General features: G+C 33.7%; 1 protein-coding gene across 5 annotated transcripts in view; it reads left to right on the top strand.

The window, feature by feature from the left end:
• The window catches only part of PPP4R4 (protein phosphatase 4 regulatory subunit 4), a 57,643-nt gene that overhangs the window by 33,685 nt on the left and 7,332 nt on the right, over positions 1–16,626 (top strand). For 4 of the 5 annotated variants that reach the window (XM_063160052.1, XM_063160053.1, XM_063160054.1 and 1 more), the window contains 14 exons: positions 1,161–1,282; positions 2,821–2,943; positions 5,079–5,248; positions 6,286–6,405; positions 7,862–7,939; positions 8,748–8,831; positions 9,935–10,117; positions 10,832–10,937; positions 11,691–11,838; positions 12,338–12,482; positions 13,349–13,390; positions 15,435–15,510; positions 15,932–16,012; positions 16,341–16,434. In XM_063160052.1, coding sequence (XP_063016122.1) covers positions 1,161–1,282; positions 2,821–2,943; positions 5,079–5,248; positions 6,286–6,405; positions 7,862–7,939; positions 8,748–8,831; positions 9,935–10,117; positions 10,832–10,937; positions 11,691–11,838; positions 12,338–12,482; positions 13,349–13,390; positions 15,435–15,510; positions 15,932–16,012; positions 16,341–16,434 — 1,572 coding nt within the window. Of the gene's footprint in view, positions 1–1,160; positions 1,283–2,820; positions 2,944–5,078; positions 5,249–6,285; positions 6,406–7,861; positions 7,940–8,747; positions 8,832–9,934; positions 10,118–10,831; positions 10,938–11,690; positions 11,839–12,337; positions 12,483–13,348; positions 13,391–13,480; positions 13,556–15,434; positions 15,511–15,931; positions 16,013–16,340; positions 16,435–16,626 lie in introns of all 5 variants that reach the window. The other variant, XM_063160056.1, reaches the window with a different exon arrangement.

The raw sequence follows: 16,626 nt of genomic DNA, 5'->3' as shown, positions 1-16,626 counted from the left end.
ATTACTGATCTTTCCTGTGTATTTTTCCTTTGATTCTTTCCTCACCAGCTTTTATTTTTAGCATTAATGTATTCACATAGACTGTTCTATCTCTTTTTGCTTAATTCCTTCTCAGTGCTTTGGATGATTTAATCTCATGAGATTGGACATTGAGGGCTTTCAGTATGGAAGCTATTCCAGTGTATCATGTTGAGGATAAATAGGTCGTAGGTAAATAAAAAAATAACTAAACAGACATGAGCAAATTTTCAGGTAAATATTGAAGGTATAATGTGACAGCAGTCCAAATACTTATTTTTACTAGTTAGTGTTATTGCCACTTAAATGATCTGTTATTTTCTCATAATTTTATTTGAATATTTAATCATTTTCTTGGAAGAACACTGTTAACACCTCTTGATTTCCTCGTAGGTATAATGAACTCTGTAAGATGCAAATGACTTTGATGCTGATTATAAACATTTGAAAGGATTATTGTTTATATTGACTTACAAAAGGGGCAGCTGTTACTGTTTTAGTCTGATTGGAAGGGATATTTTCAGCATTATTATTTCAGCATCCTGGAGTTAACTATCACCAGTATTTTAGTAGGTCAGTATGTACCTTTTTTGTAAGGCAAAAAAGGACAAGCAGAACCCTTTTTTTACTACATTAAACTAAGGCCAAAAGTCAGTGTTTAGACTAGTTGGGAAATGGCATTTTTTCTGAGCAGGAGGCTCATCTTAGATTTGTAAAATTTCCAGACACTTCAATCCAACATGGCTAATATTTATTACATTTTGACTTTAGACCATCATAATGAGCACATTTGATCATAAGAATTTTCTTAGTGATACAGTGAAATGGCTGGACTCCTTTGATTTTTTTTTTTTTTTTTGGTCTACATTTTCTCTAATTTATTTTGAGCTAATTTTAAATGTTTTTTAATGATGAAGTTCTGCATTTAAAGTTTGCATGTTACCTTGGTTGAAAAAGAAGAAAAGTCCTGAGATTGACTGGAGGTTTTATATTTAACTTTAATTTCCTTAGAACTTGGTCTGTTTTTTCTTCTTGACTACCCAAAAAATATCTAAATGAGTATTTCAAGGCAGAATTCTGTTTTGCAGTGGCAGTATTGTTTCGTTGTAAGTTTCCTTTTGACTGCTTGCTTCATGTTGCAGGACAGAACTAACAAAAACTGTGGTGCTTCCTGAGTTGGTGGAGCTGGCAAGAGATGAGGGCAGCAGTGTACGCCTGGCAGCTTTTGAGACCTTGGTGAACCTGCTTGATATGTTTGATGCAGGTAAGAACCTAATTTAGTTTCCTAGCCCAATTCTTAGTGCTCTAGTGCATCTTATAATTGTATTTAAATGCTTTTTGTTCCAATTGCATTATTCAGACATTTCTGATTTTATTTTGTTCATTGCTTTGTCCTTTGTATTTCCTTATATTTCATGTGTTGCAATGCTTTATATGCAGAAAGTTTTAAGGGAGGTGAGCTAGTTGTCCATGAAATCAATTATCATATTCCAAGTTTCTAATATAATACACCTAAATAGAATGAGTAAAATTACTGCATAAATTATGGGAATATTTTGTTGCTAGTATTTAATTAATTAATCTAGTGCTATCAGTACACCAAATACAAGGTGTTAGCTCAACAAAAATGTACTGTACAGCAACTTGGTGATGAATTACTACAATATATGTATTTAAGCCATATAGAGGTGTGGATAAAGAAAAGAAAAATATAGGATAGCTTTGGAGAGAATACTGTAAATGGATTTTTTAGCAGTGAGTGTTTATATCAGTAAGTATGATAGTAGGTTAATTTTCTAGTTCTTGAGCCTCTGTATTGGTGCTATCAAGTTTGTGCTTCTCTTTGCACCTCTCCCTCTTCACTCCTCCTCCCCCACCCCCTGCTGTAACTACTGCTTTGAGATACTGTAAGAAGCTTAGAGAAAGCAATCAGGGTTATTTACAGGTTTTTAAGGAATGGTTCTAGAAGTTGGGTTTGCGTGGGTTTTGCTTTCATGGCTGAACTAGAAAATGAACACTTCTGAAGGCAGATGACCCAATATTACATCCTAGAGTGTCTCTCCCACAATATCAAAATATTTCTTCAGGCCAATCTATTGTTCAGCCACAATTATTTGCTGAATTTTGCAGTTGATCTACCATTAAAAAATCATTATCCCTTTAAATCTCAAACATTTTAATACAATGATTTTATTTAAAATAAGTCCAAAGACATAAATTTCTTCAAACATTTGCTCATTTATTTTATAAAGACACAGAGTGTTTGGATTTGGCTTTAATTTCTAAATTATTTAATTTATTTCCTGTGTCCTTAATTATTTTGTTTCTCTGTGAATTTATTGTATACCGAAAGATTTTGAAACACTTCTGAGTAGGTTTAAAAAAATTAACATACAGAATATCCTGATTTTTCTATTTACTGTCACAGTCATGTTCAGTCTTGATCTCCCTGTATTCCTACTATTGTAGGAAATCTTGTTGTAGGAGTACTGCAGTATTCTTTCTCTCTCTATATTCTTGGTGAATGGAGAAGGTAGTCACTGTTTATCTATTCTCTGCCTCATCCTTTACTGGGGATGCCTTTTCACTAACAACAAACAAAAAATGAACATAACAGGAGAGGTACTAAATTTAGGATCATTCTCTCTACCTCTGATTTTGCACCTTCAGGGAGTGCCTGCCAGAAGTAATCTTGAGAATGTTAAAAGAAATTTTTATCCATTTATTACAGTAGTTCAGTGTCTGTGCTCTTTTTAAAATGTTGACAAATGGCTATCTCTACAAATTTCTTTTGTTTTTCAGATGATCGGAGTCAAACTGTTCTCCCATTAGTGAAATCGTTCTGTGAAAAATCCTTCAAAACAGATGAATCTATCCTAGTTTCCTTATCTTTCCATTTAGGGAAACTCTGTAATGGATTATATGGTATGATTTAATTTCTTATTAAAAATCTTAAACATGAGGGAAGATTGGAGAATTTGAATCCCTTGGAATGGGGGGGAAAATGAAATGGTAGTTAGTTAGATTTTGGAAATTTCCTCTTAGGGTGACCTCTTAGGTGCATATTGTTTATTATTGTTTTTGTTTTGTTTAGACATGGTCAAAGATGGAAACATGGTGTTTCATCTTTATTGGTTTGATTGATTTTTTGGGGTATTCTGGAGCTTGTCATTTGGATGATAGAATTTTTGAAACTAAAAACCTCTGAAAACATTATGATGTTAACTTTGTTCTTTTCCGTGCTTGATCTCCTTTTTAAGGCACAGTGCAGAGTGTGCCCCTTAAAGAATTTCAGGGGAGAAAGGACATGCCATGTGAATTTCGCAGCTGCAGCTGAGGCCAAATCTGTGTCCATTACTTTTATACCCAAAATTTGTGCTTGAATTTTCACTTGAGCACAGCACAACTTTCCTTGATCATTCTGCCCACCATGTATTACCTGTGGAGGAAGAGCACAGAATCATGGCTTTACATTATAATTTCCCCCTAGACTCTTAAAACCTTTGATCTTTCCTACAGCTCTTTAAAATGAACCTTAATGATTATGTTAGACATGATCAAAGTGACCATTGCTTCACTGCAGATTACTTGAAATGGCTGTTCCACAGTGTCAAAATGTTATTTTCAGAGACAGAGAGCTAGGACAGTCCATCCTGTGTTTATCATGTTTTTCCAGACTTCTTTTCTCTAGGTTGAATGACTAACTCATGATCTTTCTTCACCTCTGAACTCCATCTGACAAGTTCATATTTTTCTCAAAGTGTTACGCCTTAGAGCAGCTGAATGAAGTGAAAGGATTGCTTCACACATCTTGCCAAATATACAGTCACATTTTTCAGTATGAGAATTTGCCTTTTAAAAAAAATCTAGCAGCTAGTCTTTCTCTTTCCTGGCCTTGTGCAGGTGATGCAGATCGGGCTAAGCGTGGTACCTTACTGCTATTCCAATGGAATAATAGTATAAAGTTTTAGGACCATATGTCCAGTTACTGAAGATCATTTTAAACTCTGTCTTTCTGAAGAATAAGCAGTCTCTGTCCTTGGTTGATGCTTTCAGAATGCTGAATAAGCAAAATCTCTTGTCTAGCATCCAGAATGAAAATACCAAATAGTACCACAAGTAGGATAGAACTTACTTTATACCATTGCCTATCTTGTCACTAGTATATGGATAGTTTTCTCTAAGTTGTTTTTCCAAGCAGTTTTGGAGCACTTTTATAGTTTTTAATCTATCATTCCTGTTCCCTTGTTGTGAAAGACATGATCATTATTGCCTCTTTTGTTTCACAGGTCATGTTATCCCATACTAGAAGGAAATTGAATCCGTTTGACAAGTTTCCCTTTTGCCATGTTGGCTATTGCTATTTTTTGGGGGGGATATATGTGTGTGTGTATGTTGGTATTTAGCAGTAGATTTCTTTTTTTTTATTTGTTTCAATTCTTTCAAACATGTGAAAGTAACCTGATTTACATAATTATATGGCTTGTCCATTCTCTCTCCAGCTATTAAATATAAGTACCACTTCAGCCCTTTTCTATTCTGTTATTTAAGATTTCAACAACTAGTACTTTGAGTACTGGAATGAAGAACATCTGACTGCACATTTTGAAAACCTCTTGTTTAAGATCCACTGACCTGTTGTTTCTCTACTTAAAGCTTGAATTTTTGTCAGAGTTATTAATTGTACTCAGCCTTATGGTATTAGTGGAATTTGAAAAGAAAAATTCTTAAGAATTTCAGCGTTCTTGATACCAATCAATGATAGCTCATCCTTGTCCTCTGGAATAGAAAATTGAAGCTTTTTTTGGTTATTTCTGTTATTACTAATGTACTTGTAGTTTTTAAATTCTTCTTGCTAATTACATTCCAGTTTGTTCTGAGTACTTGTGTGTAGTGATTATACTCTACTAGATTCAAGGGGGGGTGGGAGGAAGAGGAGGGATAAAATCAAGATATTTGATAGATTTTAAAGTGAGATTTGTTTGGGTACATTATTAATAGGATTTGTAATGAGGAAAGTTTGTTGTTTTGTTTGTTTTTTTTTTTTTTCTTTTTTTGAGGCATTTTTACTCCTGAACAGCACTTGCGGTTTTTGGAATTTTATAAGAAGCTTTCCACACTGGGTTTACAGCAGGAAAATGGGCATAATGATAATCAACTACATCTGCAAACTCTAGAACAGGAAAAGAAGTATATTTCTGTGAGGAAGAACTGTGCTTACAATTTCCCAGTAAGTAATATTAATTTAAGGTTTAATAGTAATTTGTGTTGAACATATAGTACACTAAATAGGACTACAAGAGATACAAGTGATAAAGGAGTTGTTCCCAAATTCTTCATTATTAGCTAGATTTTAGCTCTTTCCTGTAAACTTTCAGTTAGTAAGCTTATGCAAAAGAGGCAGCAGGAAATACTACTATTTGCAGAGCCTCAGAAAATTATTGGCAAATTTGGACTGAGGAAATGGTGTTCTAAGAGTTTACTGGTCTTATTCTTTCCTGCACATTTTTTCCAAATGCTTAGCACAAAGGATTTGGGAAAAGGTCTGTGAAACAGAGTCCCCAGTTTCAACCCACTTGAATCTGCACTTCCACATTCATTGTGTGTCACATCATTCTAGGGAGTTGGAGATTGAAACTGAGTGCTCAGGTTGATGTTTTAGTCATGTTCCTGCCTGAGTACAGAAAGTCTTTTCAATTGTATGTGAGGTCTTTAAATACACCAGTCATATTTCTGTAAATCTACTTTTTATTTTGACATTCTGTATTTGTATTCAATGAAAACATGTTTGCACCAAGAGCCAGTAGACAGCTATTTTTTCTTCTGCCTTTTGAAGGCAAACACAAAGGCAAAAATGTAGGTAGACATCTGTGGGTTTATTTGAGCAAAACCAAGGTATGTACAAACACAATCATATTGAAATTCAGATTCTTGCTTTGCTGCTTGCTAAAATGTTCTTTGTTTTTGATGTATCCATTTGCAGTTTTTGCTAGAGTACAGAAACATTAGCAGTATTTATAAATCTGAAGTTTTATATCTCATGGTTTTAGTCTTTATCTTCAAAAAACAGCCTGCAGCATGTCTGGAAGAAAAGTAAATTCAGTTTAGTTCTCAACTCTGGATTTTGTCTGGTGTTTTAAAAAGGCCAACAAAACCTCCACACTTCCTCTGTAAAATAACAACATGCTGCCTCTCAAGTTCATCTGAAAGTCTCTGCTGGTTTCATGCTTAACTGCATAGTTTAAAAAGGACTTTATCCTTCCACAGGCCATGATTGTTTTTGTGGATCCAAAGAACTTCCATTTAGAGCTTTATTCTATATTCTTCTGCCTTTGTCATGACCCTGAAGTTCCTGTCAGATATACCATGGCCATTAGTTTCTTTGAAGTAAGTCTACAATGGTTCTTTGTTACTGCTCACATGGTTTTATTTTATTTTGTTATTGTCTTTAAGCTTACATTCAACCAAAATAAAAAGAGATGAGAAAATGTATTGAAATTATTTAGTTTTTCAAGGGTATTTGGTTCCTTCTAACCTCTTTAATAGCCCATATACACAAACATTATTTTATTTAAGTTGTGTGACATTTGTCTACAAGAGATTGCTGCTAGGTCAGATTGTAAGGAGCAATGAAAAAAATGTACAAATGCATAGGTATTATTAACTATATAGAGTGAATTCCAGAAATTAAAATGTGTTTCATAACACTCTTGTGTTTCAGTCTTGGAGCTTAGCTTAGATCCTATTTTTTTGCTGGGGAAATTGGTAAATTAAGCAGTTTGCTGAAAACCTTAAATGAACAATAAAGGGGAAAATGGCTTTATTTTCACCATTGTAAGAAAGATGTATGGATTTTCAGTTCTCATTACGTGTTGATGTCTTGTTCTAATGAATGATAGTCCAGCATAATTGTTGAAATTGTAAAATTAGCATCAATTCTACATAATATTTTGTTTTAGCTGCATAGCACTATTAAGGTACTGCCTGAATATAAGGAAAGTATTTTAGCTCATTTAGAAAAGATCTGTAAAATTATACCTTGTTCTAAATGAACATTTCGTTCTTTTTGATTTAATTTTAACAGTTTAACTAGGCAACCACCTGACAGGCAAAAATGAGTAATTTATGGCATTCCCTGCTAGCTGCATTACTTTCCAAAAAATATAAGTCGTTGTAGCCATTTTCTTAAAGCTTCATCTTGATTGGAAGTAAGCTCTTATTTTCACTTGACTTAAAGGAGCATTAAAAAAAAATCATCTAAATATTTCTTGGGGCAAAAAAAATCTCATTCCTCAAGTTTGTGTTATCTTTGCTATAAAAGTTTTTTAATAGCATGGAGATGGACTGCTGGTGTTTTTTAAAAATTTACATGAGACTTATGAATCACATGAGTCACTTTCAAAAACCAAAAGGAGTAAGGAGTGGAAACTTCAGGTGGAAGGTTGGGGAAATTTAAAATCCAGCACAGGATATAAAAATTTTGCATTTCATCTTCTGTAAATTATACAGCAGGCTGACTCTTAACTCTTCTAATTTACAGCATTTGAATATTTCTCAAGGAAATTTCTAGCCTTGCAGTGCAGCCTAAAAATTTCTTGTTAAATGTGAAATAGAGTTAATTTCAAAAGCAGGTTTCATAGTTAGATAATAGACCTGTTTCTTGTCTCATGTTCTTTATCTAAGCATATTTTTAATGTGATCAGTGGGAAAGTACACAACTTTAGGAAGCTGATATTAAACACTTTTTTCTGTATCTCTTCATGCTTGCTGTAAAGTAAGAAAGCAGTGTTGAGCCATAGAACTAAAGAATGTTTCACCTTGCTATCTTACTGTCATTTTCTAGGTTGCTAAGCTTTTAAATTCTGATGTGTATACAATACATAAAGAACTGGTTACGCTATTACAGGATGAGTCACTGGAGGTAATACACTTTTATTGGAACTTTTTGCTTGCTACATTGAGGCAGATAATCTTCATGTTTAATAACTCTTCACTACCATAGTAGAGTAACAATTTGAAATGATTAACAGCTTTTTACTTCTATTGCACAGACTCTGCATAAAGACACCAGCCCTCTGTGAATAAAAAGAAGGAAAATAGGAAGGTGTTTGAATTTAGTAAACCTACACTAAATTTATTAGCTTTTAAAAATACTAATTCTAAATAGTTTCAATTGCTGTATTATTTATTATCTTACAAACTCTAAAAAGCTTTGGGTTTGGTACTATATTAAAATAATAGTTGAGAGCATTCAAGGTCTTTTGCTTTGTTTCATTTTTATGGTCCATTTGAGGAGGAGATAAAGAAGTTGTGTATGGTTAGAAGATCAAGATTTTCAGAAAGAGTTTTGGCCCATGGTAACTTGCATAGAACATGAATCAGTTATATTGCAGTTAGCACAGTGAGACTTTTTAGGATGTAAAAAAGAGACATGTTCAAGAAAAAAACCCCACCATTTCCTCTGATACTGGTTTCTCTGGTAGCAAGTTAGACTACTCCAGTTAGAAAACTTGTCTCATCACATAAATAAAAACTGAGACCTGTAATGCTTATATTACTTACTGCATTAAAATATCAGTCATCAATGCTACTAATCAATGCAACTAATCTCCATTTTCCTTTCAATATGAGAGAGCAGTAACTTGAAAGGTGTCAGCAGGGATATGTTGGTGAGAGTTAAAAATAGAGTTAATTTACAGACCTCTTTCATGCAGCCTTTCTTTAAATAGGTGTTAGATGCCCTAGTAGGTCACCTTCCTGAAATCCTTGAACTAATGACTAATAGAGGAGAAAACAATGGATCAGAAAGCAAGGTGGGTATTCTCATGGGGTTTTTCAAATTTTCTTTCTAAATGAGGGTAGTAAGAAATTTCAGGCAAATTTTGTAGGAAGAGGCTTTCATGATTAGTTTCTGCTTTGAAGAGATACAAAGTTTCCATTTCTTTTTTTATTGTTGACATTATAAGCTTTAACATTAAAAAATTTGGAAAGATTAGAGTTAATATGAAAATGAACAGTTTATACATGTTCTTTTTCTAATTAACCACAGTTAAGTGAAAACAAAACTTGGTTTTGTGTTAAGGGATCAGTAGCTAATACCTATTTTAAATTTTTTCATATTGATGTATCAATTGCTCATGGGTGCCATTTTCAGGCTTCTGCTAGAAGGAAATCTATTTCCTGAAGACACTGAATTAAGAGATCTGTACTCAGCTCCCATCTTTTCTAATTTAATTGTACGTGTCTCTGGATGATGGTTTATTCCCTGACTCCTCACCTCTAAGATGGAACAGAAAGGATGCTGGTTTTGAGAATACTTCCTGAATGTATGATAAATTGAGATATTGCAGTAGTATAAGAACTGAAGAAATTAATTCTCTTGTACGTGAAGAAGTTGACAGTGTAATTTAAAAATTTGAATTTGTCAGTTGTTTACAGCTGTAGATATATATAACATACTGCAAATGCAGTGTCAGGTGTGGAAGTTTGTTTAATTTTTCTTAATATTAGAGGGAATTTAGCTTGGCTACTAAAAATTCTTTGCCTTCTACTGAGAAAAGGTGTACAATTCCTACTAAAATTAATTCCTACTAGAACTAATTAGGGGATTGAGAACAATAACTGCAAAGATTAAGATGATAAAAGAGAATTGGGATTCATTTGGTTTGAGAAAGAGAATGCTGAGGAGAGTTGGCGTAATGGTTTTAATATCTGTAAAAGGGTGTTCCAAAGAGAACGGTGTTTAGTTTTCCTTTGTCAGGAGAAGGGATTAGAGATGAAAGTGTATTTAGCTAGGTACTAAAATACCTTTTGTATTAGTCTTCCCTTCTTCTATTGTTGTGATTTTCTTTTTAAGTATAGTGACAAGACACACAGCTTGAAAATGTAAAATTATTATTTATCTTTCTGTTTCTAGTTACTCTCTATTCCTGACTTGATTCCTGCATTAACAACAGCAGAACAGAGAGCAGCGACTTCTTTAAAATGGAGAACACATGAGAAGTTACTGCAAAAATATGCTTGTCTCCCTCATATCATATCAAGTGATCAGATCTATTACCGTTTTCTTCACAGGATGTTGACAATCATTTTGACAAATGTGAGCCCACCTGTTGCTTTCTCATTTGTTTTGGTTTGTTAATGCAAGTTAGACCACTGGATATTTGCTCTGTGTAGTACTTCCTGTGTTACATTAAATTCCTATCCTTTTTATGTGGTATATCAAGCCCTGTCATTATTTCTATGAGGTTTTTTGCTGAAAACTTACCCCCATTTGAGGACCAAAATTTGGATTGACAATTTTCCTCCTCCCCAAGATTTCTTCATTTCCTTGTGCTCATCATCAGGTTGTTTCTAGTTAAATCAAAACCTTTTCCTCTGAAATAGGCCTTCTTTTTCCCGATTCCGTACCTTGGTGTTTGTTCTTTATGAAAGAACTCTGCATTTCTAAAGTAAATTTTCATTTAGAGCTACTAGTCTGAAATTTTACTGAGTTAATTGAAGAATAAAACTGTTGTAAAAGAAGATGATGTGAATTTTATTTCTAACATCTGCAATAGAGAAGGTGCCTTGCAAACATAGAATATTTTAAGGAACTTATGAAATAGTTAAATCTACAAATTGGGCAGAAGGAATAAAAAAGCAGGTGTTTCATGAATAGGCCAAACTTCCTAATTCTGTCTTGCATTATGACATTTATTTTAAAATTTATAAAGTTACTCTGCCTTTTAGCTATTTTTTTTCTTATTCTCTAGAAGTTTTTAGTCATACTCCTGCAGATACATTTAACTGTGTTTCCTTTATTTCTTTCAAGAATGTGCTGCCAGTGCAGAAAGCAGCTGCTCGGACTCTGTGTGTTTATTTGCGCTACAATCGCAAACAGGAACAGAGACACGAGGTTATTCAGAAACTGATCGAACGTAAGAGATGATCTTTCCTCCATTACTGGGAAATGAAAGCTAGTTTTGGCTGAAGATCTATTTACAGTTACATTTATTCAGTGTAATTTCCTTCCATCATTGGACGGACTATGCTTGGAAGACATTCAGTTGCTCATATTATCACCAGCAAAATGTACTGCGCATATGTGAGGAATAGTTTATATAAGTTTATAGAAAGGGCTTGGGGAAGAGGCAATGCAGAAACTGATAATATGCCAAGACCTTTCCAGCCCTACTTCTTTTAGCCAAAATTACTAAATTGTTGGTGCAGCAATATAAAAACCAGAGTTCCACTGTAGAAGTAAAATTCTCTAGAGACTTCAGCATAATAAGTCTCAGAAATTAATTTATTAATCAGTCACCTATATTTGATGTTTTGGTGTATGCTGTGTGTTTTAAAGATACCTTAGGAGTTTTAACAATATTCATTAACATTCCTTGATGTTTACACAGTAATTTTGATATTCCTGTGACATGGTTTGAAAGGCGTACAGGACTTTGTTAACACTGTAGCTAGTTCCCTTGTTCTTTTGCTTTTTCAAGTGTTCACTGACAGAATTGATTGAATTTAGAATGTTAGTTTTTTACTAAAAGAAAGAATTGAAATAGGCTCAGAATATGTCTTTTGATGCCTGTGATTATCATCTTTTAAGTCAAAGGTCAGCCTGTGAAATGTTTTCTATCTGACATTGAAAACTTGACAGATAATATCTGCAAATTTTTATTTTTCAGAACTGGGTCAAGGAAAAAGTTACTGGAACAGACTTCGTTTTTTAGATACTTGTGAATTCATTATGGAACTGTTTTCAAAATCATTCTTCTGTAAATACTTCTTTTTACCTGTGCTTGAACTTACCCATGACCCAGTGGCAAATGTCAGGTATGTAGAATATGTAGCAGTGTACAGGAAAAAAAGCTATAAATAATGTATTAAGAAATACTGTTAAAATTTTTATGTTTTACTTAAATAATGGAACTTGAGTGAAAACATAAAGAGCCTTCAGAATGACCAGTACTAAAGATGCAGGGGAGTGTGGGAATGGTGTTAGAAAATCCCAGAAGCAGGTCAGTAGGTAACTGATAAAGTTAGGTGTGCATATCACTTGGAAAATCCAGAGGTCTCCTTATTTTTCTAGATTTAAAAAGAAACCCAGACAAACCAAAGATGTTTATGGTCTGTATTCATGATCTATAGAGACTTTTTGAAAACAGTATGTCTGGAATCAACACATAAGCAACAATCACTTCTGAAAAATCAGACCACCTAATTATTTTGTGTCAAATGCTAGCATGTTATACATTGAGAATTAATAATATGTATTAAGCATCTGCATCAAAAAGTGAATATTTGGGTTGTTTGTTTGGCTTTTTTTTTGTAGAATGAAGCTGTGCTGTTTATTGCCAAAAGTCAAATCTACTCTGAAGATTCCCACTGATAAACATTTACTTCAGCAGCTGGAATTATGTATAAGGAAACTTCTGTGTCAAGAGAAAGACAAAGATGTCTTGACTATTGTGAAAAGAGTAAGCATTTTTCTTTTTAAGCAGTGTTTAATCTTGGGTTTATCACTGAAAGTTAAGATCACTAAAGTTATGCTTTCTGTGGATTTTCTCAATGTAAGAACAGGAGATAAAAAATTCCATTCTCTATTATGTAATTTTGAACAATTAAAAGATGATGCAGTATAGTATGTTCTGTGAATTTCAGGAGTGTTAATGTTTCCTTGGTTACTTAGATTGCAGTTATTTTGTAGTGATTCAAATTCAGGATTTCGGCTCAATGACCATTTATGAAATAAAAAGACTAGAGAAAGATTGAATGTTGATTCTAGTAGAACTCATCAGGTTTGTGAGACAGAGATATCTTGTTAGACTAGATATTTTTCAATATACAGACAAAACATTTGCAGGATTTTGAAATGCTACAAATGTCTTTTTAATGTGAATATTCAAAAAAGTACATCTTTCAGGGATGTCCATCCTTAGTCTCAAATTTAGAAACCATGAAGTGAAATAGCTCAAGTAGGTGGCTTCCTTACAGAGCCAGTCTGCAGGAGAGAGACTGGGTGAGCACCTGTGTGGAACCTTCTGAGTTAGACACAGGTTCCTGAGTTGCTTTTTTCAGTCGTGGTTCCTATGCCTGTGCCATAGCTATGCTTGCTGGGGTGCTTCCTTGAGTGTATTTTGACTTCCATACAGATATTCTGTGAATCTATTAATTGTGAGTCTCAGCAGGGCTCAGAGAATACTCTCTGATGCTTTTAAACTGCATTTGTGCCATAAAAATAAAAGCATAGGCTTCAAATATGAAGGAAGAAAAGGCAATTCTTTACTTCATGGTATGACATTCTGTAGAGTAATAATAAATAATGGTTTCATTTTCTTTGTAGACAGTGTTAGAATTGGACAGAATGGAGATCTCTGTGGATGCTGTAAGTACTTATTAACTTTAATACTTACCAACTACTCTTAGTTTCCATTTTCGTGTAGTGATTTTTGTTTTTATTGATTTTATTTTGAAGTTTCAGAAAAGATTTTACGAAAATGATTTATTGGATCAAGAAAAAGAAAGGCAAGAACATCTCCTTTTGGAAATGGTATATTTTATCAGTATGCTGTCATTATTTTAAAATAGTTTCTAGCTCCATATTAAGGAGGCAGTAATTTTAAGGTGTAGGGGAAATTTGTATTTTGAAGAGACTCGATGGGTTCATTATCTCTCTGTGGTTTCATTTTATACTTTATAATAGGGTTAAGTCCTTCAAAGTAACATGAAACATTTTTTTTCTTTACTACCTAAACTTTGCTGTATCAATTAGAAAGGCACACTTGAGTTTCTTGAGAAATACCATGTATATTATGATAAACTGACCATGAAACACCTCAGAGTTCACATACAGCTTCCCAAGGCAAAGAAATTAATCTTGTAACTTCTTTTGTCCTAAGGAAGCCAAAGAATGGTCTGTGTTACAGGCTTTCCAATTAGCCAGGAAAGAGAGAAAAGCAAAAGGTGCAGTAGGCACTTCAGCACACAGCTTATATCTTCATCTCATCTCCACAAAGCCTAAATTCCTGTCTCTGCCTCCCCTCCAGCCTGAGGTGGGAGAAGCTGAGCAGCTGACAGGATTCAGAAGATCCTAAAATTGTTAGTATGGTTCCTGTGACTTGTAGTAAATAAACTTCTTTGTAGTGAACCAGAAGAGATTCAGGAGTGTCCCAAAAATGTCCTTGTTTCCTCCTTTGTGGTCCACTTTAATGTCAATGGGTATTGCAGGTCAGTATGAGCAAATATACCTGAGCCACAGATTTCCTTCCACTTGAGTGTCCTGAGCCAGCTGGGTTCTCAGACCTGCACACACACACTCAACTCAAAGTCTTGAACTTGGCTCAGGCAGTCTGCAGGTAGATACAGTTAATGCTTTTATACTGAAAGGTATGCCTGGTGCAAAAGAGCCTCCTGTGCTACTGTGTGTTGTATGATGACATCAATTTTTACCCTGTTTCTACAGCTGCAGTTTAGAAAAGCACCTGAATTTTTATGGTATAGGCCGCTAATATGTGAAACCCTTCTGTATCACAAAGGCCTCATTAGCACTGTCTGTGATGCTTTTGGGAAACCTGAGAGGGACACAGGGAACTGGGACATGTTGCAGTCCCAAAGAGATGAAGAGCCATTCAACCCACTTAAATCTGACTGCCAAAGATTTTAGTACTGAATATGTTAGTAAGTTTCCTTCATTTTAGTAGCTGATTTTGTAGGAACTATTTTCCAGCAACCCTGACCTGAATTAATTACCTCTTTCTTTTCTTGACTGGGTAGTAATTAGAATGACATGAAAAATATAGATTAGAGCAGTTATGGTTCACTTAACTTCTATTGTGAAAATGGTATAGAATATTAGCTAATATTGTATAGTGAAGCTGGTGTGATATCTGCTTATCAAATGGAATATATTTTTAGGCTGAGTAGTATTACAGAAGGGCAAATAAATTCCTTGAACCTGAACAATTTTACATAGTTGATTTTGTCATAAAGATTTATCAACTGTAGATGTGAATTTTAGATCTTTATAAAGTTTGAATATATGTGACACAGCTTAAAATCTCAGAAAAACATTTTTATTGAATTGTATGAAATAAAAGTGTTGCCTGTTCTGTTTTCAGGGTGTCTGTGTTACAGAAAATTTTTACATTGCCAGCTGCCAATGTCTGTATCTTTTTGAATATAAAAAATGCCAAAAGCCAGGCATAATTTTAATTATAAGTTCTAGATATGAACTTCAACTCTCTGAGCTTTCTTCAGATTGTGGTTTTAAAATGAGATATGTACCCTGATTTCTTTCTGTATTACTTAATTGGTTCTCTGGATATTCGTCAGGGATTGTAGAGCAGGAGAGTAGAAATGAACTGTTACTTGGAAACACATTTATTTACTTTTACCTGGGTAATATCTAAGAAAATTATTCATTTTTTTAGGAACAATTAGAAAAAGAGAAGCAGAAAAATGAAGGAAGATCTACAAATATTAATGATAAAATGTTTGAAAAGAAACGTAAGTTTGTTTATTTGTGTACATGTTTATGCATGCTTTACTCTTCTACAAAGGTAGTAGAGAAAGGAGCAGGAAAGAGACACTTTATACAATAAACAGATTTAGAAATTGGATATAAAAATTGTTTCTATGTATTAATGAAGTTGTTTATGAAAAATGGCCTCATATTATGTATAATAGATAATATATACATATATTTATTTTGACTTTATTAATAAAATACATTACAATTTTAGTTCTCTGTTATTTTTCATTTTGGGATATAGTGTAAGTACTTGTCTGTGGTATTTCTGAAGTGCTAGTAGCACTGGATTAGATAGTATTACTCTTTGCTCCAGGACTGATATGTCCACTGTTTTATAAAAATTTAAGTTTTAAGAGGGAAGGGATTTTACTGGACTGTTTTTTGGTTTTTTTGTAGGTAGAGACAGTAAAACATCATCAGTGTTGGCAAAAAGTATCAATCTCTCTATTTCTGGAAGCTCTTCTGGTACATCAGCAGGTAAGAAGAGTTCAAAAACTCACTGAAACACTTTGATTTCACATCATCAGATTAAACCCCAGCAAAGACGCTGCTGACATCTGTGGACCCAAGTTACACCTACTGCACAGAGGAAAAGATAGAACTGAATGTATTTTCCATGGTTTTTAGTTTTGTTCCACTCTGTAATATATAAATAGTGACTTAAGGTTTATTTTTTAAAATTGAAGTATTTAAATCATCTTGTTCCTTCATTTACCATAGATTGACAGAAAAATATATTTTAAAGTGTTCTTAATTATTGAGGAAATGTAATATTCATATTAAAAAATGTTCTTTATAATTTTAGGCAAAGAAGAAAAAAAATCCAAGCTGGTTCGAAGCCAATCTTTCAGTACTCAAGTACTGCATCCAAAATACAGCAACATAGACAAGTGCCCTAAGTATCTTTATAATCTTCATTGCTTACCTCCTAGGCAAATGTTTGCTAATAGTCAGCTCTTATGAAATGAATGCTCATGGATCTCTGAAAGCTGTGATGTGCTCACTGAGTTGTGACTTATGTTTTCAGCTTTCTGTTTAATTGATTAACTGAAGGAAGAAACATCTAAGGCATGCTGAGGCCTAGAAATGGT

Source organism: Melospiza melodia, chromosome 6, assembly GCF_035770615.1.
Source record: "Melospiza melodia melodia isolate bMelMel2 chromosome 6, bMelMel2.pri, whole genome shotgun sequence".
NCBI classification, from domain to species: Eukaryota; Metazoa; Chordata; class Aves; order Passeriformes; family Passerellidae; genus Melospiza; species Melospiza melodia.
The sequence above is the reverse complement of the archived record's forward strand: the minus strand, read 5'-3'. Positions and strand labels throughout refer to the sequence as shown.